Source organism: Belonocnema kinseyi, chromosome 10, assembly GCF_010883055.1.
Source record: "Belonocnema kinseyi isolate 2016_QV_RU_SX_M_011 chromosome 10, B_treatae_v1, whole genome shotgun sequence".
In the NCBI taxonomy this organism is placed as follows: Eukaryota; Metazoa; Arthropoda; class Insecta; order Hymenoptera; family Cynipidae; genus Belonocnema; species Belonocnema kinseyi.
In genome coordinates this window covers 76,446,732-76,470,888 of record NC_046666.1, presented here as the reverse complement: position 1 = coordinate 76,470,888, position 24,157 = coordinate 76,446,732, and the positions used below count along the sequence as shown (strand labels likewise).

General features: G+C 29.2%; 1 protein-coding gene across 2 annotated transcripts in view; it reads left to right on the top strand.

Annotated features, from left to right (window-relative positions):
* Positions 1 to 24,157, top strand: part of LOC117181486 (probable cation-transporting ATPase 13A3) — a 58,828-nt gene that overhangs the window by 10,777 nt on the left and 23,894 nt on the right. The window contains exons 1-6 of one of the 2 annotated variants that reach the window (XM_033374193.1): positions 9,712 to 10,780; positions 14,514 to 14,598; positions 15,025 to 15,252; positions 15,403 to 15,533; positions 20,581 to 20,737; positions 22,277 to 22,481. In XM_033374193.1, the coding sequence (XP_033230084.1) occupies positions 10,654 to 10,780; positions 14,514 to 14,598; positions 15,025 to 15,252; positions 15,403 to 15,533; positions 20,581 to 20,737; positions 22,277 to 22,481 (933 nt within the window). In that variant the 5' untranslated portion in view covers positions 9,712 to 10,653. Of the gene's footprint in view, positions 1 to 9,711; positions 10,781 to 14,513; positions 14,599 to 15,024; positions 15,253 to 15,402; positions 15,534 to 20,580; positions 20,738 to 22,276; positions 22,482 to 24,157 lie in introns of those variants that run through there. The other variant, XM_033374194.1, reaches the window with a different exon arrangement.

Genomic DNA, 24,157 nt, shown 5'->3' with positions numbered 1-24,157 from the left:
AAAAATGTACTTTGGAAAATTAATATAAGTTCTACAAAACATGTAACAAATTGTGATATTTGAAATTCATTATATCAAATTCAAGAAGGACAATAATGTCAAGCATTGGAAAGATTGGAATAATTCTTTCACGTTTTGAAAGAGAGGATTCTGACATTTGCTAAAGATTATACAAAAATGATGAGTCATTCGAAAAGAATGTGCCGGACGAAAAAATGCGAAAAGGACAAGTTCGTAAACCCATCGTGAATCTCCGTCAACTCACGCGACACAATTTGGATACATAACACTGTAGAAGACGCATACGCTGAGGTAAAGAACTTAACCTTTCCTTAAATACATAGTACGCACGCATATACATATAACACGCATCATACGCAGATTCCTTATATACTAAGTGGTGAAATTTTTGGAATTGTGAGAAACGGCATGGTGCTAAATAACTCGACTCTGAATCATTCAAAATTAAAAGTAAAAACAGGAAAATATTATGCTTTAATGAGGTCCAAAACTGAGATTGAATTAAATTCAAAAATATCTATAAGTTTTTTTCAATAATACTAGAAAACACGTGTCCATACATGAATCGGAGCCAGGGGCGTAGGTAACGTCGTATTAATAATACGGGCCCCTTCGATGTCCGGGGTCACCAAATAGGAATGAATGGAGCACTTTTAAGAAACTTATAAAACCCAAAAAGGCCCCTTAAGAATTTTTGGTATAGGGCCCCCTTAGGGCTCTTATTTATTTTCACTTTCTCATTGACTATATTAATTTGTAAGATATTTCTATTAACTTATGTACATGAAACTATTAATTTCTGTAATTGCTTTTATATTATTTGATAATATCCTTATCAATTTTTATGATTGTACGTTTTAATACATCAAATATCAATATTTGCTATTAAATATACCAATTCTTGCACACAAGATATTAAGTTTTCATATTCTGTTTGTAAAGTTTCGTAAGTAGGCTAACAATAATGTTTATATTTATACGATTTCCTCAAATATTAATCGACTACATCAATCATGAATATTGAAATAGCAAATATTTTATAAAAATAAAATTTCTTTCCGTGTACTGGGTTCAATATTATCGCCTACTTGGCCTCGAAAAGTGGAATAAAAAATCAGTTCTTAAGAACGGGTATGGGTAAAATTTTTCCGTTTTTTAGCACTAAAATCTCGTATATTAGTTTTGAGTTAAATTTGGGAATAATTTGTTAATATTGATCTTACTAGTTTATAATGGTATGTTGCGCACCAAGGCAGTGATCTATAGTCTTTTTACAGCCGAGGGTGAGTCTTTGCAAATACGCGAGACTAGTAAGAAGACTTAGGTGTCAAGGTATACACGATATTTTACATAATAAGAGTTTACATATAAGAGTATAGAGTCCTAATTATGGTTATTAAAAGAATATTTTTAGTCTACAGACCTTATATTGGCGATATTGAGATATGTATCAATATCGATTAATGAAATTACTATATTTACTAGATTCTAAATTTGACTGACGATTCATCCTTGGAAATTTAAGTATAAGTGATCTTATATTCTTGGCAAAGTTTCACTAGCTGACTGATCATTTAAATTTCACTGAATCCGAATTCAAAAATAGATTTAAGGTCAGTGTCTACCTTCGGTTTCCTGAGTAGTATACTGATACAGTATAAAGCACATTTTCTCACAATCTAAATTCATTTATTGGTGTGCAACTTTTTTCAACCTATTAAAATGTTTTAATTTTGAAATCTCAAGAAAAAACCTATTTTTATATGTGCTTGATCTTTAAAACAATGTACCTTTAACTCTATTTTTTAATCAGAAACAAAAACAAAATCTTTGTATAATAAATGTTGATCACATTTTTTTGATAAACATTTTAATTTATTAATGAAAATTAGTCATTGTTATAATTAGATTTCACTCTTTATTACATCTTCTTTAACTTTATAAGTCCCAAGAAACGTAATCTGTGGAATGGGCTTGATAGAAATTTTATCTTTTACTTTAACGAAAATCAAGCTAAGTTCATCAAGGAAAACCATTACTTATCTCTTTTATCTCCAATGAGAACATAAAGTACTTATATGTATTATACATGAATGATTATACAAATGAGAAAGTGGCAGAAATTCTGTTTAAGTAAAATAAACGAGCTAAATATCTTAAAGTTCAATATTTAATATTTTAACAAATTAAGATGTTTTTACATAATTTGAATGTAAAACGTATGCTGAAATTATATTTAAAAATTATCAATGCAAAATGATTTTTGATAAAATATCATTCTTTACAACGGAAGGTATATATAACATCTTTGCAAGCTGATAAGCTTCATGTTCAGAAAATGTAAGAGATTATATCATATATTTATGATAGTATTGATATAAAGCTGTTTTGAGAACTGGCATTGCAATTAGATCAGAAGAATATCGATTTTGTGTTGCTTTGGGAAATCATACTTCAACTTTATGCTATATCTGTTACATAATTATATCCCATAAAGTGGAAGATTCTATCACAACCCATTAATTTTGTATAGCTTTCCACAAAGTGCAAAAAATGCATTTTTTCTTATCGTTTGAACCCAATTTTGAAAAACATTGACATGAGAGAGTATTTTCCTATTTTCTTTAACGGATTTCTAATTCATTTGAAAAAGTCCTGATAAGAAGAAATCATTGTGATTTGAAGGAAAGATGACATATTGCATATTACGTAACGCACTTTTTTGGAAGTGTAGAAACCTTCCTGTATCAAAACCATTTTCAAAGTTTTCTGACATTTTTTTACTATTTTTAACGTTGTAACGTATATATGTTCCTGATTTGGGATTCAGTGACATAATGTCTTTATATTCCTTATCAAACTGCAAAAGCTAGCGATCTCTTTTTTATGGTATCATTTTTTCGTGTCCTGTTTTTGAATGTAATAACTTCATTCTCTGCTATTTTAAATGTAAAATAACTGAATCTGGGTTCCCATCAGTGGTATCATCGCAATGGCATATAATCCTGTTGCGAAATTGCTATAAACCTGCATGAATTATTACATATATATGCAAATGAGAGATTCATACGAGCAAATTATGTATTCACACACATTTCGGATATGTAATATTGACCTAAAATTAGTGTGACAAATTTGTATTTCTCTAATATACAAAATTATTTTAACAATTACAATAATCTACTGAAACTTTTGAATATTAAATCCAGTTCCACGTGCAATGTAACAAATTATATTTTCACAGATATCAGTTACGTATAGGATTTCTCAAACATTAATCTATATATAAAAAACTGATTGAATGTGTTGTGTATTCCGAATAGGCGTTCACGCCCTTGTACCTATTGAAACACATAAAATGCCTGGGTGTTAAATTGATTCAAAAAGTCGTATCAAAGCGTTGCATAGTATAGTGGATAGTTCTAATTTGTTACATAACGTATTTGTCAACTGTTTGCAACGTTTTTATATCCTGGGATTTTGCGTCTAGAAAAGTACTAGGAATCTTGGGAAAAATCTGCTTCCTGTATGTAAATAATAAATTTTTAGCAAACAATAATTTGAGTGGAAGGGTTTGGGACATTAGGACATGAGGAAACGCTTATTCTGGAAGCTGTATTTTTACTCCTATTTCCTTCGGGTATGACGCCAATATTGAGGCTCTTGACATATGTAACTGAGATAAAAAAAGATTGCTATGTTATAGTTTTCAAACTGAAAATCTTGGCATTCAAAATTGAGATAAAAAACAGAATTTCATGTCCCATGTGGAAACATCTTATGGCACGTTATTTATCCATAGTCCCTTAAATAATATATTGTGACTTGTAGTTTAGCGTAGCTTTTATAAAAAGTATATTGTTTATATATGACTATACATAATTAATGGCTCGTCGTTTGAGAAAATATAAAAAAAAAAGTAAAAAGATTTTTTCTGTATCAAAGATGAATAAATATTATATTGTGTGACTAAGGAAGGAAGAAGTCGTTTTTTGTCGAGTTTTTCGAAAATGCGCAAGACAAAAACCCCTCCTTTCCATGTAGCGCACACGATATTTTCTTTAACATATTCGAAAAAAACGGATTTTCGAGTTTTGTGAAGTGATAATAGAAGGTGGGCGCATGTAGATGCGGGCGTAAGTAAAAAATGCCAATATAAAAATATAATAATATAAAAATACAAATATTTAAAATGCTCCCAAACGGCGTGACGACTTCAAAAAATTTCCGCTCGAGAACAGCACGTTTAGAATAGTGTTCCACACTCGACCGAAATGGCTATTTTCCCCCTGAAATTAGGGGCGAAAGTAACATATATTTTCCCTAAACCACATGTGCAGGGCGAAAGTAAAATTTGGAGGCGAAAAAAAATTTGCGAGGCCAAAGTAAAATTAGCGGGGCGAAAGTCAAATTTGCGGGGTGAAAGTAATATTTTCAGGGCGAAAGTAAAATTGGAAATTTTTTTCTTTTGCTATTTTTAAAATTGTAAAAATTAAAATTCAATTAAATTTAAATTAATTTAACAAAAAAATTATTTTGATTAAAAAAATTTCTTTTTTAATTTAATAAATTGCTCCGGTTCGATCAGAATTCGATCCGCAAACAAAGCTATAGAAAATTGTTTCAGGTCCGCTTTGCAGGGCCAAAAGTTTATGAGTTTTTGTCCCTGTTTGTTGTTATGAGTTTTTGTCCCTGTTTTCAAGTTTTTCCCCAGTTTTTTTTCTTGGTCAACAAACCGCAACTTTCGGCCCGCTTCATACGCTCAAAAACCCGCGGCTTTATAGCATATGTTAAAGAAAAATAATTTAAAAATCGATTTTGTTAATTCAGGATCGTAGATAATAGCAGCAGTTGTAAACAATGAAACTGATATTGAAAGTTCTTGCCAAGATAATTAAATTGTTTGTGATATACGTCGCAAAAAACGTTATCGAGAATAACTTCAAAATTGTGGCTTTTAGGGGAGCGTAGTTTTATACAAAGTATATTGTTTATAAGATTTTGAATGAATAATGCCTGGTCATACGAGAAAATATACAAAATTAGGAAATTTTATTATGGGCCAAATATTAACAAAAATATATAAAAATAATAGGTATCAACAATAAGATGCACGTATTGAAATTGCTAACCAATTTAATTTTACTGTGCATTAGGGTGGTCCACAAAGAGACATTTTCGATTTTTTTTAAATTATACTAAAATATTGTAGACTATATAAAAATAGGAGACCCCTATTTTTTTTAAATTAATACGATTAGTGTAAGTGGCAAGAGTAACGTTATAAAAAAAACTAGATCGCGAATAACTTCAAAATTGTGGCTTTTAGGATAGCGTAGGTTCATAAAAATATATATCATTAACAAGGCTTTAAATAAATAAATAAGGCTGTGTAAATATTTTAAAAAAGAAATTAATTATGTTAATTATTTAAGGGTTTTTATTGATAATTATAACCATTTTTATAAACAATCAAACAAGATAGTTTATGAACAATAAACAATTTTATTAATGTTTTTTATATAACAAATGAAAATTGTAGATGCTTCCCTCTTAAAAATAGACCTTACAATAACAAGTTTTAAACTATAAATATTTTAATATTATTATTATATTAACTCATAAATTATTAAATAAGATCATTGTATTATTGATTTAATAATTATTATTATACATACCATTTATAAAATTGGTTGTATGTTTATATTTCGACATTACACGTGTGTGTGTGTGTCACATAAAGGTTATATATACGCGGGTTATATAACTGATGTTATATTCATATTACAGAACGGTTATACAGATATTATAGTTTATATAACAGGTACAACCTCCGTTGTATAACATTATATAACCGTTATGTAACACGTTTATAACATCCGTTATATAACACAATCTACATAAAAATTTAAACTATAATGAGATACAGTTCTTGAATAAAGATTTATGTCAAAGGGACTATGTCCTATGATCCAGTCTCCTGCGCATAGTGTAACAAATTATGTTTCCATAAATACCAGTTTAACCTAATAGTAATCAAACGTTAATATAACAAATAAGACGTTGATTCTATGACGTTAATCAAAAATGAAACAATTTCTAACTACACTTGAGTTGTATATCAGTTATATAGGATATATGTAACCGTTACGCAACATGTATACAACATTTATAATATCAGTTATATAACACAATCTACAAGAAAATTCAAACTAAAAAGATATTTACTGAATGAAGAGTTACGACGAATGGACTATGTCCTTCGGAACGTGCGCGTAGGTGTGAAGTTTCGAGGCATTTGGCACGTGCTCTTCTAATAATGAAAGTTATATCGAAGGTAGTATAGACTCTCGTGGTAGGTCTGCCGTCGTTTAATATACGGATACAATGAGTACTCACTTTGGACGTAGAGTAAGTAACGCCTCTATCGTCAGTACGGCGAAACGTATTCACACGTGAAATTAAGAAGCTATAATTTAAGAGAATACAATAGAGTCCATCGAGTCATACATCACCCGAGGTAAAACCAATGGTTTTGTATAAGAAGTATACGCGTGAAAGATCATGTAATTACGAGGACTCTATCGACGGGGCAGAGATAGGAACAAATGAGTCACAGACTCGGCCATCACCGCCAACGTCGCCGTTGTCGGTAATCGGTAAAAGTTTGCCCAAGCCCCGGGGTAGGGTTCGCCGGCGAGGGCCGTCTCAAAAAGTGGTAGATGGTACCCCTTTATTTTATTTCTTATATATTTTTTTCATTTTCTGTTAAAAATTAAATTATGCTCCCTAAAGTTCAATTTTTTCAATATCAAGGCCTCCGGGCTCAAAATTAATTTTATGAAACAAAATTTAATTTCTTTCACATTTTTTATTTTTAGACTTGTTAACAATGTTTTTTAATAAAAATAAAAATACTGGAATGGGAGATTTTGATATTATAATTTTCGGACATAATTTTTAAAGATAATAAAAGGGAATGCGCATGCAAACGGAGTGGACAGTATGACTCCTAATAGATTAGTTCATGAGTGGGGATAAGGTAGACTGTAGATTTTCATTCTTCTTTTAGCATGATTTAGTTTTATTGCTTTGCATAGCATTATTGCTTCCGAAATGTGTCGGTTCAATTCACCTTCTACGAATTAATTCTTTTTAGAATTCAGTTCTTTCAACGGCATTTGAAATTTAAATTAATTATCTCAAGCTAATTTCAGTTTATTTATAAACTTGTGTGTATAAATAAAAATTAAACATTTTTAACGGAATTCTTATATTCTACATTGTAGGAACGAATATTGTGAAGACAATGAAGAAGTAATTAATTCGGAACCGAAGGGTTCTAATGATTACCGTAAAGAGTGGGAAATCTAGAAAGAAAATTATATGAAGAAGTTTCAAGATGATTTTGCTCAAGCATTGCTTTAGACAAAAATATATGATTTCTAATGAAAATGAATTAAGTAAGTTCTATAATTTCCTCAAATAAAGATTATTATTAGGATTGCTGATAAGTTCTAGAACTACTGATAAGTACTTAACCATATCTATTCGGTGTTTGTAAGGAGAATTGATCAATGTATTTTCTGCCTCACGTCTCTAATATTCATATCTAATATAACTTTTATCGTAAGCTTTCTTTTAAAGATTCTCTGACAGAGATGCACTTACGAAAAAAATTGATTTTGCGGAAAAAGAAAAATATTTTTTGTTCTTTTTTTTATTTTGAACATCTCAGAGCTTTAGGCGTTATGATTAATACCCATATTTTTCTAGTCTTATAAATGTTTCCAAATAAATTCTATACTGCACATCGATCACAATAAAATATAGTTAATTAAAACTCAAAGCAAACTGGAAATAAATATTTTTAAATCAAATTTCTACCTTTTCGGAATATGTTTTATCATTTGACTTATTCAATCTTGCAAGTTTTGCCTTCCGCGGAAACATAACAAAATTGATCAAGCTTAAATTTTCTTTATGTTATTGTCCGAGCGACAAATATTATTTCAATCACTGAGAAGTGCTTCAGACCCAATGACACAAAGATGCATATCTGTTTCGTTGAACGGCTCAAAAAATACAACGGAAAAGTGTATGCAAAGTATTTATTATTTTATTAATTGTATTTCATTCAATTTAAGCCCCCATTTTTTCTTAATGTAATATTACAAAATACTATCTACATTTTTAATGAACCAATTATTCCAAAATTCATATTATCTACGCCCTACACTTTAAAAAAATCGCTGAATTCTCAATTAACTTAAAAATAGTAAATGGTAGTAATTAAAATTTCATTTGCTTTACTTATTGATGAATAAGTTATTGCAAATTTTGAAGAAATTTTTAATAGAGTAGTATAATCCAAAATTGTTTAGTTTTATTAATTGAAATATTTAAACCTGATATTTTCTTAAGTAAAGGGCCTTTCTAACTTTCTTCCTCGCAAACGAGTGAAGTATTTGGATTTGAAAACCAACACATAAGATCGGAAATTTACTTTAGAAATCCAAAAATATAATTTTAAACATCTATAGTTAAAAAACAAAAAACCACGTACAAATAAAAGTAGTCCACCATCTGCTTACAGTTTAACAAATCGAGCTCAAATTCCCATGGCACCATTTTTCAAGTTTGAGTAAAGTTATTGTAAAATCGGTGGAAAAAAAATTTATTATCGATTTTTAGACTATCCTATTGCAAAATATATAATACCTACAGCCCTGGTCGGGGCAGACGGACTCAGCGAATGCTTGCGCGCAAGTCTTCTGCTAATGCCAAACGATTTTGCCTAATTCGTTCGCGTCTGGAATGTAGAATAATCGAAGCTCACGTATTGTAGCTGTCGATTCAGTTCAACCCTAAGTCCCAAGTATAAGAAGTGACCAAGATCTCCAACGTGTTCATCCAGAAAAGGCTTTATCGGGAATCAAGTAAAATTTGAAACAATCCGTGCAACCGGTGCCAGCCAGCTGAGACACCCTTCAGCGAAAAAGGTGCCCGCCATCTTTCTTCGACAGTATGTAAATTGGAATACCTGCACACGTTTTTCAACGATTCGACTCAGCATTTAAGTGAAATTGTACAGTGACAAGTCTTCAGTTCCATCCAGTCTTTCAGCTCGCGTGAGCTTCATCAATGTCCTCGGCGACACGTGTCGCCATATTCTTAAATGAACGTTCCGCAGTGAACATGCAATAGATGCAGAACCCACCAAACCCAATTCTTTTTTTTTAAATCATAACTCTAAAGAAGAAGCTTTTTTTATTTTCCGTTTCCTCATTTAGTTTCCAATGCTGAGGTGCGTCATGAGCAACATGTTTGGGATTAACGACCATTCTGCAGTTTTCTGTGTACTTAGAAGTCCCAAGGAGGGTGAATCTTTAAAACGGATCATCTGAATTTTCCGAATTTCTGATCACGCAAAAAGTGATATTAATTCCTAGAGATTAGCAGAGTCTTTAATTTAATAGTGCAATAGACTAAAGATAGCATCAGCTCTCTTGCTTTCAGTGTTTTTACTATTAGAAAATTCTATTTAAAAACCCCTCTTCAGAGTGGAAAACCGGTCCTAGGAAGTGGCGCCACCATTCAATACAAACTCAACAAAAAAAAACAGAAGGGACCGTTTAGCGTTTAGTTGCCGATCGTCCCTCCGACGGCACTTTAGAATACATCCCTAACCCGTAATGTATTTGAGATCGCACTTTGGAGCAACAGGAGGGCACGAGTACAAAAGAGAGGCGCCAAAGCTTCATCACACCGACGCTGGTTTATCATCATCAGCAGAGCTCATCAGGAAAAGATCCAGGAAGCCGGAGTCCTGCAGGAGGGACGAAGTTGCCTTCTTCAGGGCGCAGGATTCCTTCTTCAAAGCGCAGGATTTGCTCCAGGAACCGATATTGGAGCGCGGAATGAGCGAGGGTGAACGAGCTGTTACGACGCCTCGCATCGGATGGAGAAAACTCACCGACCCTGGTGACTGACACGATATCTCCAAGTTTAAGGGCAGCCCGAAACGATAGCAAAAGCTGCAAATCCTTGATCCTGTGGAACCGACTTTGTTAAGAAATAAACTCGTTGTCAAATTACTCCTGAGGGACAGATCCTGACCCTTTCGGAAAAAGGAATTCCATCGGATTCCTGAAATTTTGAGGATTTGGAGAACATATCCGGGTCTAACAAGTTGTAACAAATGCAAGGGACTGGCATCGTGACGACAACTGCAAGAATCCTAAAAAGAGTCCCAAAAATGGAGGGTAATCGGTGTCGGTAGCAGACGCCTTTCCCGGAAAGGACGGTAAAGGGTAAAATACCCCATCGATACTTCCGGATCGTGAGTTGTTCCTGGGAATGTAAGGGACAGGGATTCTTCAGGCATTCAAATTGTCACGGGATTAGATGATCTACGATCTCGGAATGATCTAGTGTTACCAATTAAGGACAATACTTAGAACTCACTAACTGATAGGTCTAATTATCATATTGGTGACATTGTTAGAAATAGTCTTCTTAAATAGGAAAAGTTTTGGAAAGGAAGTTTATCGGCTGTACCGAAATCTGTGGTGCTTGTTAGCAGAGTTTGAGTGAATTTCGCAGGAGTTTGAAAATTGCTGTATTTGCAAAATGCCTGCAACACCCAGTAAACTCAACATCAGCTTCGGCAGGAATAACTACAGTGTTTTCGGTGCCAGGGGTTCCTCTGGCAATGGCACGGAACAACAACGGGAACAGAAGACGGAATTGTTGGAGGGTAAGAGGTTTCCCGGAATATTTCAATAGAATTCTATTTGCCAATTTAATCTGAAACGTTCCTGTGTATATAATGACTGCTGGGAAATACGAGTCAGTGACTCAATGATTCATTATCATTTGACCCACATCCAGAGCATCTGATCATGCTACTCGGGATCAGCAGACAAGCTTGTTAGTTCGAATTTTTCGCGACCCTAAGAGTTGTTGTAAACAGTTCATTTAACGGAATTTTTTACATTCCTTTCGATAAATACTTTCCTTAGCGATTAAGGAAAATGTTACGTTTGTTTAAAAATAGCAGAGCAAGCTAAAATGAATATTGTTTTAAAATGCATGGGACACTAAACGGTTAAAATTGGCGAGAACATCTGCTTTTAAATTAAAAGTAACAATGATATTCTTATCAGAAAGCTAACAAGCCATAAATTGTTTTCACTTGAGGGGTCATTCGCAAAATGCGTGATTCATTAGGGGTGGGGGGGGGGGCAGAAGTTCCTGAAAAATGTATCACGTGTTTTGTGAATGGCCCTTAAATTATATCATTACAAAATAAAGAAAAGATTTGCATAATTTCATAATTTTAAAAGTACCTACAACTTTTTTTCGAAAACAGATTCTATAAAAGTGAAGAAAAAAAAATGTTTTTTTTCTCTTATTGTATGAGTATATAATTTAAAAATAGCGAAACATAAAATTTTAGGCTTTTCTTATTTAGCTTAATAACAAGTAGAGGATTGTCATGTTTGTAATTGAAGTTCGATTGGAGAAATATTCATTTTAATTACTGCCCAGGTGGAAAAGTTATGCATGGTTAATATATAGTATACAAAATGATTTATGTATATTTTTCATTTGTTTCATACAGGAAAATGTACTTTAAAAATGCAAAATGTATATATTTTAGTCCACGATAATTCTATAAAGTTTCCTTTTGCCATTAGAAAACATTTTAAACTTTAAGTTATTTTAAGGTATGTTTTTTTTTACGATTGTTCAGTAACAAGAGTAATAAATGTAGACCGTATCTCTTTTATCACTTAATTCGTGCAAAATTGTCAAGTTATTATTTGTTGGGTAAGAACTTTTTAATCTGGCTGTTAAATGTGCGTGTTGGGTATCGAGATCAGAACATTGGTACCGTTATTTTTCTTTTTATGTTACACTTTTAAACGAAAAATTGAATTTTGGTGTTTTAACGTTGACAAAAGTTATCTTCTAATTCTCAGTAATAATGAAGTTTAATCTTACGCTTAAATAAAATAAAAACCAATAATTTTCAAAAATTGTACCACGTTTTAAGTGCCTGTGTCGAAGTTATCTTTCTTGTTGAAAAATCGTGGAAAGCGTACTTCAAACGATTGTTTTTAGAGGCCGGAAGCAATGGGGAATGTTCAGAATTAGACATATTAGGTATTTTCATTTCAATCACCAGCACTTCATTGATTGCTGAGGGGAAAATAATGGACCAAATGCATGGGATTTGGTTAATTTTTGCCCTATTTATCCAATATCTTAGTGAAAATTAATTTTTTCTGTATATGTGTAGTTGAAAAATAGTTTTTATTTGTTAATAACTATTTAATGAAATAATAAAATGATGGTAATTATTATTCATAACGAAGATAACACAAAAATCAATTTTGGTTCTATTTTTGGTTGTTTGTTTCCAATTTTTCAATCTCTTGAATGAAAAATCTTTCTATGTTGAATTTTTTTTCGTTCAAAATTCATCTGTTCAGAAATTAAAGTTTAATTTGTTAATTACTCTAACTATTTTATTGAAAAATAATGTTGTTTATTGGCAATTAATTCCTTTAACTAAAAATTTTTTAATTAAAAAAAAAAAATTTTTTAATGGAAAATTCATCTTTTTGGCAGCAATTTATCTTCTTGGTTGAAAATTCATCACTGTTTCAATATGTAACTGTTTTTTGAAAGTTACTTGTTTTTTTTTGTTTGAAATTTTAGTTTCAAATCAACTATTTGGTTGGCACATTTTGTTCTTTAGTTGTAAATTCATGTATTTTGTTGAAAACTCTTCTTATTTATGAAAAATTAATCTTCTTGTTTCAATAATAATTTTCTTTTTTGAAAATTAATCTTTTAGTTGAAAATGTAGTCCGTAAACACGGCAACATTTGAAGGAATTATTCGATTCGATTCCCCTCTGGCACACTTTATAAGGGTATGCAAAGAAAAGACGAGTTCGTTAGCCAGCTATTTTTGAAAACAACTTTAAAAGTTAGAACATTTTGAAAAAGTTTGATACCACTTTTTTTAAATATTTTAAATTTGTTTCAACAGCTATTTATAGTAGATCAAAATGCGAACATTTTATCCTCATCAGTTTTTTTTTAATCAAATAAAAATTACCAAAGTCATAGCATTTTCAAAATCCAAAAAACTAAACGAAAATTAACATTTGAAGCCAAACAAAGCGTGATATGGGAAAAGTCGAGAGAAGAAATGCGTTACTTTTTCAAGGCCCTACAAGATTATCCAAAGAACTTTTTAAATTTTTCGAAATGAAAAAGCAATAACTCCATTTTGTGGGAAACAAACCAAGATACGAAGAGATAGATTTACAAAAATTATTCTTCTTGTTTCAATGTAATATTTATGCTCGAAAAGTTAAGAATTTGAAGCGATTTAAATTTAATTTAATACAATACCCACATTCATTTTACCTAAATATATGCGAAATTTCAAGTATAAGAAGGTAATATAGACATTTGTTTGAATTATTATTAAAATTCATAGACCTTAGAGAAAAATTCAAGAAATGATTATGTTTTTTAGTATTATTAAATTATTTATTTATCGATTTTTAACCCTAGAAACTGCAAAAAACATGATTTGTCATCAATTTTCGAAACTGTATACATAAGTAAGTAAACCAAAATTAAGCGTCCTATCAAAAACTGATTAATAAAAAATTTGTATATCTTTTTGAGGGGGGGGGGGTAATTTTATTCAATTCATATTTTTTCGTATCTTGTATATTTTTACCGTGAAATAAAATTTGTTTTTTTTTTTTAATGTCTTATTTTCTTTTCTTTTTTTAATTTTACTAACGATCTTGTCCTTACTTTTCAGGCCTTGAAACAATGTGCCAAAGGTCAATCCAATCGCATAATTTCTTTGAAAGTGACCGCGTTTATAAACGACTTATGAATTTGATGAAATCCGCAAAACTCAAATTTGACATAAAACCAACCTCACTGAGATTAAAATGTAAAAAGTTATAAAATTCTTTCTGACTTTTCTTGCAAATGATTGATTTTTTTAAAATTTTTTCTTTTACAATTCAATAAAGTTAAATAATAGTTCGAAATTATTATATTAAAAAAATGTAATCCGTTAAGTTACATAATTTGTTGTGTCTCCTGAAAAATCGGGTTTTGATACTTAATATGCCCTTATCCCCCGGTACCATTCAATGGTACATTAATCGAATACATTTCTAGACAATAAAATACTGCGATAAAAAAAATATAACTTAAAATTTTGAAAAAATCCATATTTAGCTGAATGGGAAGTAGGGTTTTTGTAATGGTGAAGGACGATTAAATCACGCAATTCTTGTCCATGTGGAATTTGCACGAATCGGTCAGGAGCTCGAAACGTGGAGAAAGTAGATTTAGTATAGCCATTATGGCGCAGCACCAGTGGACGTGTCTTACTATCGTGTTACAAATCCATGAGGGTTAATCGAAATTTCTCGATTTCAGGAACCAGAGGCAATGGTCTCATTCATCTCAAGAATGGCGTGGATTATGTCAATCCAGGCGAAGAGGATCAGATGGAAATTTACGGGTGAGTGTGTTCCTTCGGCACGGGAAAGGAGCTTTTCATGTCAATCATTTTTGTCAATTTAGCTGCTTGGATAATCTTAGCACTTGTCGGAATAGTCACGTGATTAGACAATTTCTATTAAGTCATTCATTAAAATTTCCTTTTTTATGGCCGAAAGCTTATAAAATTTGTATGAAACAGAAATTTTCCTAAATTTATCATAAAGTTGATTGGATTCGTGTTTTATACTATCAGAGATGCTATCTTCATTTCATCAGATATCAAGTCTCAGAATATCAAATAAAATTCTTAGAATTGCAATTGTCTCGAGTTTTGTTTGTGAAAACGCAATAGTTTATTTGACAAACAGTCTTATTGTTACAGACAATTAGATGCTCAGTGATAATATTGATTATTGACAATATGATCAAACGCATTTGTTTGTAGGTATAAACAGAATGCAATTCGTACTGCCACAACGTGGTTTCTGATCGTAATCACAGGGGGACTACTTAGACTGATTTTTCATTGGGTACCGCATTTAATGTTGCTGGCAACTCATTCAAAGTGTCCTTTGGAAGAGGCTGATACCGTCTTGCTAGTAGAGAAATTTCAGGGCAAACATACTAGTTACTATGTGAAGAAACTAAACACTGTAACTGCTCAGGAAGTATCGTAAGTATCAGGTGTAATCAGAAAAATTAAGATTTCTAGAAATCATTTACTATCTCTTTGATTGTGCTGATTATCGTAAAAATTTAAAAGTGCTTGGGTATCGTTGAAAAGAAATATTATTCAACTGATATCAATTGTTTTTCATTCAAGAAAAGCGTCTTCTGATGGAGAGTGCCTAATCGACAATGAACCCTGGTCGGAAAATGATAGCATCATCTCAGTGACGGAAGGCAAGGACATTCCAATGTTATCAGTTCATTTATCTGGAGGAAACTTCAAGTGTAAGGAAATGACCTATAATTAATTTGAATGTGTAAAATATGTTGAATATGAAACGCGGGCATGAATTATCATCAAACTTCGCATGTGCATGTATTTTTCATTCATAATTGTAGCCAAGAAAGTATTTTCAAACTTGTTTACGTACTTCTAAAGTTCAAAATTTCAAGAACTTGTCAGATCTGCAAAATATTTTGCAGTTTCGAACGCTCGAATTGAAAATTACTAAAGATAGGGGGTTGGAAGGGGGGGGGGGGTAGAGACGAAAAAATGCATGTTTTTACGAATTTTTTTGGTGATATAAATAATCCTGTGTTATTAATTTGAACTGTATATTTTAGTACTACATCCTAACTATTTTTAAACCAATTTTCATCGAAAAATATTTTTAAATGACCACGTGACATCGAACCTCACGAGACGCCTCGAAAAATAAAGATTGCGTCGTGAACATTGTAACTCATCACTGGATCGTCTAAAACAAAAAAACAAAAATGCATTTTAAAAGTGATATGTTTCCGCAGGTTATCAGGAAGCTAATTCACGGACTTCAAAAACGTGGTTCGCGAGAAAATCGATTTAAAGTTTTTTTCTCGGAAATCGAAAATTACGCAACAATAAACATGTATAATTTTTTATAATCACACAGAATCATTGATTCCAAGTCCATAGAGTAGATCGCTGTCATTAATAACATCCAAAGCTTCTTTTTGTTCCTGTCTGCGTTAAATTCCACCCTCTTCAACGAATACGTATACGATTTGAGCATGAGACATGGTCGCTTAAAACGCTGTATCTTCGTTAGTTTTGCTCCGATTTACATAAAATTTCGACACAATATTCTTGAGATGTTGTGCATTCAGAATTTTTTTTAATTGTGTCAAAAAATTTGTTCTAACCCCCCCCCCCCCCCAACTAATATTTTTTCTATTCTTGAAGAATATTTCTAATTACTGATAATTGCATTTGTTTAATTTTAAAGGAATATAATTGAAAAATTGTGACGCTTTAAATTAATGTTATAATAATAATAATAAATTGTTAATTCTTTAATTAAAAATAGATAAATTCTATAAATTATGGCTAAATTATAAATTTTCAAAAACTAATTTTAAACTTATTCGAATTCAATGTTCGCTTGGACCTGCGGATTTATTTGAGGTTTCTCATTTTAATTCATATTCTTAGAAGAATCCATTTTTTCTAGTTTTTAAATTCCTCATTGTTGAATACTTCAATTAAGAATTATTTAATTTTGAAGGATTTCAATTTAAAATTCAATTTAAAAGAACCCACATTGAAAGTATTCATAAAATTCAAAAGGAGTGTACTCCTAAATAATCTCAATTATTAATTAAGTTGAGTCATAAGAAAAAAATCTCAATTTTTTAAATGCACGAATATTTCAAGTATAAAATTGATTCCTTTTGATGAAATGAATTTGTTGAACTATATAAAAACCTCTTATAACCTATGAAAAATAAACAAGAAATAAATATAAGCGGTAATAAATAAAAAATATATATTAAATAATAAAAAGCGTGAGCGACATCACCTTTTCCATTCCTTCACACTTTTTTATAATGGAAAATTCTCTTTACAACCCCTTAGACCCTTACAAAATCATGTTTTCAACCCACCCGAGCTGAAATTATCTGTAACATAAAACCCATTGTAAAATATTGAAAATGAATTAAGATATTGAAATTTAAATAAAAAAATTTACCATATTCGCCAACAAAAAAACAATGAAAAAAATAACTTTCAGGACCAATATAAATTTTTAAGAAAATGAGTATTGAATGGATTATCATTTTCAGGTGTTGCGTTATCATTCATTAAAGAAGTTTATCATAGAAGACTTTTATCATGATCATAGAAAATAGATCAGCCAAATTTTTTCAAATCTTATTTCTTTATGACAATACTTATACTTGCATCAACAATAATTGCAGCGATTTTTTAATTTTTAATTTGTTTGCGTTTATCTAATCACATTTTCTAACGTAGAATTATTTCATTTTCAATGGGAAGGGGTATAATTTTAAAGGTTTAGGCTTGATTTCAGGCATATTCCATCTATTTCCATGATTTATAACTTTTTATTAACATTAAAAAAGATTTCCCATCACAATTACGAAAGTTTTATCCCACACCTGTTCAACTGATCATAGGCATGTTTTTCAAAACACAAATATTTGACCTTGAAACATGTGCAGGGTGGCCGCTGAACCGGGAAACCACGAAACCCGGGAAATGACCGGGAATTTTTTGAGACCCAGAAAAACCGGGAAATGACAGTGAATTTATGTTTTGACCAGGAATTTAAAAAATCGTTGGAAGAAAAATCTGTCCAAGTTCTATTTCAAAAGTTTTAAAAAGTAGTTCGCGCTTAATCAAAGCATGTAAATAAAATATTTTCAAAATGGATCTGTACTTTAAGTATTAAAAATTGAATAATAATTGATTCGACAAAAAGATTCTGAATCCGTTACAAATGTAAGAACTTTCAAATTTTAACGTTAATAATTGAACTGTTTTAATTCGAAAGTCTTAGTTATTAAAAAATATAAACGTCAGGTTGAAACTTCATAAACTATTTTCAACTTAAAAATAACTTCATAATTAGATATTCGTAATTAAAAATTTTTTATTAAATTTGAAATATTGTTTCAGTCTAAAATATTCATTTTTAACACAATCAATTTTAAATTTTTTAATTAAAGCAAAGGATAATTATTTAATATTTATCAACATTTGACTATTTAAAACAATGAAATTAAAACCAAATATTTAAAGTATACAAATTGAAACCGAATTATTTGTCATGGAAAACCTTGAATCGTTAAAATTTCGAAGGACTTTTAAACTCTGAATGTTACAATTTTTATTGTTATTTTCAAAAAAAAAAAATTATTTGTAAGTGATATTATTAATTTTTGATATATAAATAACAATTGAACACTTATTATTTGTAAAAATAATTAAGAGTAATTTTAAGAAATATTTAGAAGTTTTGAAACGATTCAAGATTAATTAAAGACATTTAAAATTATTTTAAATAATCTAACGAAGTATTTGTACCGGAAAAATTCGGCTATTTGTATTGAAATTTCGGTCCAAATAGCAACAGTCTAATTTAAAATAAAAAATAAAATTTTGCATATTTAGAAAAAAATTTAGAAGCTTTTTAGCAAGACTTCAAAAGAATCAAAAACAATTTTCTTGAGATTCTTAGGAAAATTGAAAAAGTTTTTTCATTCTGAAAAATTATTTTAAGAGAATACTTAAAAAGATTTTAAATGACTTCCAAAATTGTGAAAGAAGAATCTGGAAGATTTGAAAGCATTTCTTTCAATTTGCAGGATTTTCTAAAAATCGTAGAAATAATTCGATTCATTTTAACAGATATTTAGAAGTTCGGAAAAAATTTTAAAAATAATTTTGAATTTGAAAAATGTAAAACAATCTTTAGATTTCTCAAGGTTTTGAAATACAATTTTGAAACTTTTCAATGTTCTTTAAACTATATAAGATGAACTCCACATAATTTATAAAAGTACATCCATTTTATACATTTTTATTGAACATTTGAGTAACAAAATTTTGAATTAAAAAACTGTTAGGTTCAATTTTAAGAGTATAAAACTCAAGAGTTCCATTTCAAGTACTTTAATTTTTAATTTATTTTTTATTGCTTCAAATGGAAAAATGTTTAGCTTTAAAATTCGAATTTTTTAAGTTTTATTGCACGTGAAAAATGTTTGCGAACCGGGAAAAAACCGAGAAATGACCGGGAATTGTTATCGTCGATTAAAACGGCCACCCTGATGTAATCAAAATACATTTCACTGTTCTGGAAATGATAAAAGCAAACGTGTAAATTTTAATTCATTTAAAATAATCTAATTACAACAATTTTTATTTCAACAGGGTGCACAGTCTTCCACTTTTTTCTTAGTTTTCCCTTTTTTCCCTATTCTTAAAAACTTCCCCTTTTCTCTTTAAATATATAATATTTGAAAATACAATATTTGTATTGCGCGAAAAATGCTCTGAAATTAATCAGTGTACCCATTATTGAATAATAACTAAAGCAATTATAGCACTTAAATCAATTATTTATGAATAAATAATTGGAACAGTTACACAATATATAGTACTTTTTAAATAAGTATCAGAAGGTGGAACCTTTTTATTTGAAATGTAAAAATTTAAATGCCTGATTAAAAAATGGTTCTAACTTAAGTAATTTTTTATTTTATTTCAAGAGCACTGAATGGTATGGCTGAGTGAAAATGGTAAAATTAATTAATTCCTTTCAGCTGAGGAAAAAAACGCGTGGGTTGGCTTTAGACAAGAGAGAAAAAATTTTAACCAGTAAAATTTAACTATTTCAAATTCAAAATATTTTCTTGCCATTCAAAAATTATGACGAATTTGTTATGAGTGCAGCCTTTATTAGTAAAAAATAACAAAAGTACGAAAATTAAAAATAAATTTTTTGCTCAATAACAAGTTTTTACAAAATATTCAAAACCATGTTTTTGGGATTGAATCATATCCAGATTAAAATAAAAAGTTGAATATGTCGAACCTGAAATTTATTCAGCTCGAACCAAAGAAATATTTTATCATTTTGCTTTTTCGGAAAAAGAAACTTGTGATTTTGGATTTTTGGGATTTCTATTTTTCTGCTATTTTTGAACGTTATATAACACCACGTAAAAGAATTAATCCAAAAAACATGTTTTTGTATATTTTCAAAAAATTATAAATAAGGCAGTATTTTTTTTATCAAAAATTTTTGAATTGTATTGTATGTCCTTCAGCTCAAACGATTCTATTAATTTTAGAATTTTTATTGTGCTCTACTGAACATATCAAAATTGTGTCTTTAACTAATTTTATTATTTCTCGGACTTTTTATATCACTGTGATTTGCTATTACTATGTTACTATGTCTATGACTTTATAATTTCAAAATGTAAATAATAATGTAAAATAGGAATATTTTCTAGAATTTTATTAATTAATTTTTTATTTTAGCTGTTCCGTCAATCATCACATTTAATTGCAAAAAAGTCATTTATGTCTGGGACACTGAGACATGTGAATTTGTTAAACTCAGGGGTCTCGACAGTGGAGTACTTACTTCAACACTGCACCAAATGTCCGGACTGAGTTCAGTTGAACAATTCATGAGGTAAAGATACTATACATTTTTTAAGAGCGTTAAATAGGCGAATAAAGATACGATTTTTTTATTTTATTGGAACTGAAAGTTCAACTGTTCTGTTTTTAGATCAAAATGGATCGGTTTTAGTTGAAAATTCATATATTTTGTTGAAAATTTATTCTTTTTGGTTGAATTCCATTATCTTTTATTGAAAATTTTAATCTTGTTTGGTTGAAATATCAAATAATGAATTTTTTTCCTGAATTCATCTCTTTTGAATAAAGATTTAATTACTTGTTTGACAGTTAATCTTTCGTTGTAAATTAATTTGTTGTTAAAGATATATCATTTTAATAAAAAAATTCATCTCCTTGGGCAAAAAATGAGCTGTTTTGTTGAAAATTCGTTTTTTTTTCTTTGGCTGAATATTAATTTTTTCATTTAAAATCTAACTATACCAGTTTCAACTTGAACTATTTTGTTGAAAATTAATTTTGTAACTGGCACTTTAACTATTTAATTGTTGTTTGACAATTTATATTTTCAATTTAAAATTTATGTATTTTCTATAAAATTCGTCTTCTGTAATAAAAATGATTCTTCTATTCCAGATTTGATTGAAACTTGATCTTTTTTAGTTTGAACTTCAGCTATTTGGTTGAAAATTTGTATTTTTGTATTTGATAATGAAAATATTTTGTTTAATATTTATGTATTTTGTTGAAAAATCATCTTTCTGGTAAAAAATTCTTTTTTTTTGTTGTTGAAAATTTAACTTTTTTTTTATTCATATATTTAAAAAAATCGCCTTTCTTGCTAGAAAATTAATCATCTTGTTTGAAAATCCAGCTTTTTGCTTAAAAGTTTATGTATTGCAATTAAATATTTATAATTTTAGTAATTTTTTTTGTTGAAAATAAAATTATTTGGTTAAAAATTAAATTAAATTTCTTTAAAAAATAAACCTTTTTTTTCGTGGAAAAATAATTTTTTATCAGCAAATTTAACTTCCATTTTTGTTTGAAAACTGATATTTTTTAGTTAAAAATTGAGATATTTCTTTGAAAATTGATCCTTTGCAGTTGAAAATTAACTCTTTGATTGAGAATTAATGTTTTTTTTTTATTTTGAAACATCGTCTTTTTGGTAGAAAATTAATCCTTTTGGTTGAAAATTCATTTATCTTTTTGAAAATCAAAATTTCTACTTGAAAAGTTAAGTGGTGGTTTCAATTATTTTTAATATAGTACTTTATTGTACCTATATATGCACTAAATTTTCAGTAGAAGCAGATAAAATAAAAATGTGTTTGAATTTTTATTTAAATTCATGAACAAAATCGAGAAATGATTAATTATGTTTTCAGCATTATTTATTAATTTTATCTTGCTAAAATATTTAGAAATGTCTTGTAATACGAAATTAAATTCCTAGAAACTAAAAAGAATATTATTTGTAATAAATGGCGAAAAATTATACCTGGAAAACCTGGCATAGCCAAGGAATTTTTTTCTTAAGAATTTGAGTAAACACCCTGAATTAATAAATTAATGATTTATTTTACAGACGCATTGTTTATGGCAACAATGAGATAGTTATACCAGTCAAAGGAATTTTGACCTTGCTATGTCTGGAAGTTCTGAACCCATTCTACGTCTTCCAACTTTTTAGTTTTTGTCTTTGGATTGCGGATGACTATGTTTATTATGCGATGGTCATCCTCACAATGTCAGGTTTTGGTGTCAGCATGGCTGTTTTACAAACTCGTCGAGTAAGTGGTACCTTTTTAATACACTACCAGGGTGACGAATTAACCGGGAAACGGGGAAAGCATCGAGAATTTAATTAAAACACCGTGAATTTACTTCTGATAACCGAAAAATGCAAGTTTTCATTATTTTAATAATTTTGGTCAGTTTAGAAAAATGATTTCTAATTCATCTATACATTCGTAGGACAAACGAGTGTGTTTATTAGGTGACTGATCTATTTACTTATTTACGGTTTTTAGATCTTAGATTATTTCAGTTTACTCTAATTAAATCATAATTTATTATTGAATTTTTATTATTTTCCACCATAACAAGAACTTTTTGCATTTTTTTGCTGTTCGATTTTTTCGCTTAAAATTTTAAAATTTATTATAATTAGGATTTAGAAAAAGAAAGCAATTTAAAAGAATTTGCGTTCCAAAAATTTGTCACAATTTGAAAGTGCCCTCTTCTAAATTTTAAACAAAGAAAGATCTTCAAGTAGTTTTAAGGGTAGAAGTAGTATTTCAAAAAAGAAATATTGCTGAATAATAATACAAAATTTCGTCACATTGTTCGTAGCGAATTCATTTTCCTTTAGTTAGAAATTCAACTGCTTGGATAAAGATTAAAATCTTTGGTTAAAAATGATTTTTTGTTTAAAGATTAACCATTTTAATGGAAAATTCATTTTTTAAACTAAAAATTCAACTATTTCAGCAGAAAATGTAACTATTTTTCTGAAAATCCGTTTTTTTTTAAGAATTAGATTTATGACAGAAAATTTAACCATTCCACCCTTGTAAAAAGGAAGTATTGGTGAGTATTATATCTAATAATTACTAATATTTATTTTTCATAAGGGTAATTTTAGTTGAAAATGTAACTTTGGATTAAAATTCGACTATTTGGTTCAAAATGGATATTTTTTATTTAGAAATGAAATGAGTTGCTTGAAAATTTATGTACTTTGTGATAAATTCGGCTTTTTTGTGGAAAATTCATCTTTTTGAAATAAAATTTAACTATTACAGCTGAAGATTCCACATTTTAATAAAAAAATTCGTCAGTTTGATCTTAAATTAAATTCCTTCAACTGAAAATTTAAATGTCCATTTTTGTTTGAAAATTGATCTCTTCTTGTTTAAAATTCAACAATTTGGATGAAAAATTGTCTTTTTTAATTGAAAAATAAACTATTTCGTTGAAACTCCACATATTTTGTTCAAAATCCATTTCTATGTAGAAGACTTTTTCTTTGCAAGTTAATCTTCTTGTTTAAAAATTCTTCTTTTTGATTAAAAAGTTCTTTTTTCATTGGATGAAAAGGAATTTTTTGCCTGAAATTTGACTATTTTGTTGAAAATTTGTTTCTACTTTGGTTGAAAATTATTATTTATTTGAACTAAATCTAAATATTATTCCAGTTGAATATTCCATAATTTTAGTTTAAAATTCATCTTCTTGGTTGAACATTCATCTTTTGACTAAAAATTTAATTATTCAATTTTTGGATAAAAAATTTTCTTTTTTAGTTTAAAATTCATCTTTTTCGTAGAAATTAAATTGACAATGTAAGTATTCTTTTTAAAGCTAGTTTTTTCTGTTGGAAATAGTTCAAAATTAATTTTTTGTTGTTGAAAATTTAATTTTTTCAGCTGATTTATTGTTTGTTTTTTTTTTTTAGTTAAAACAT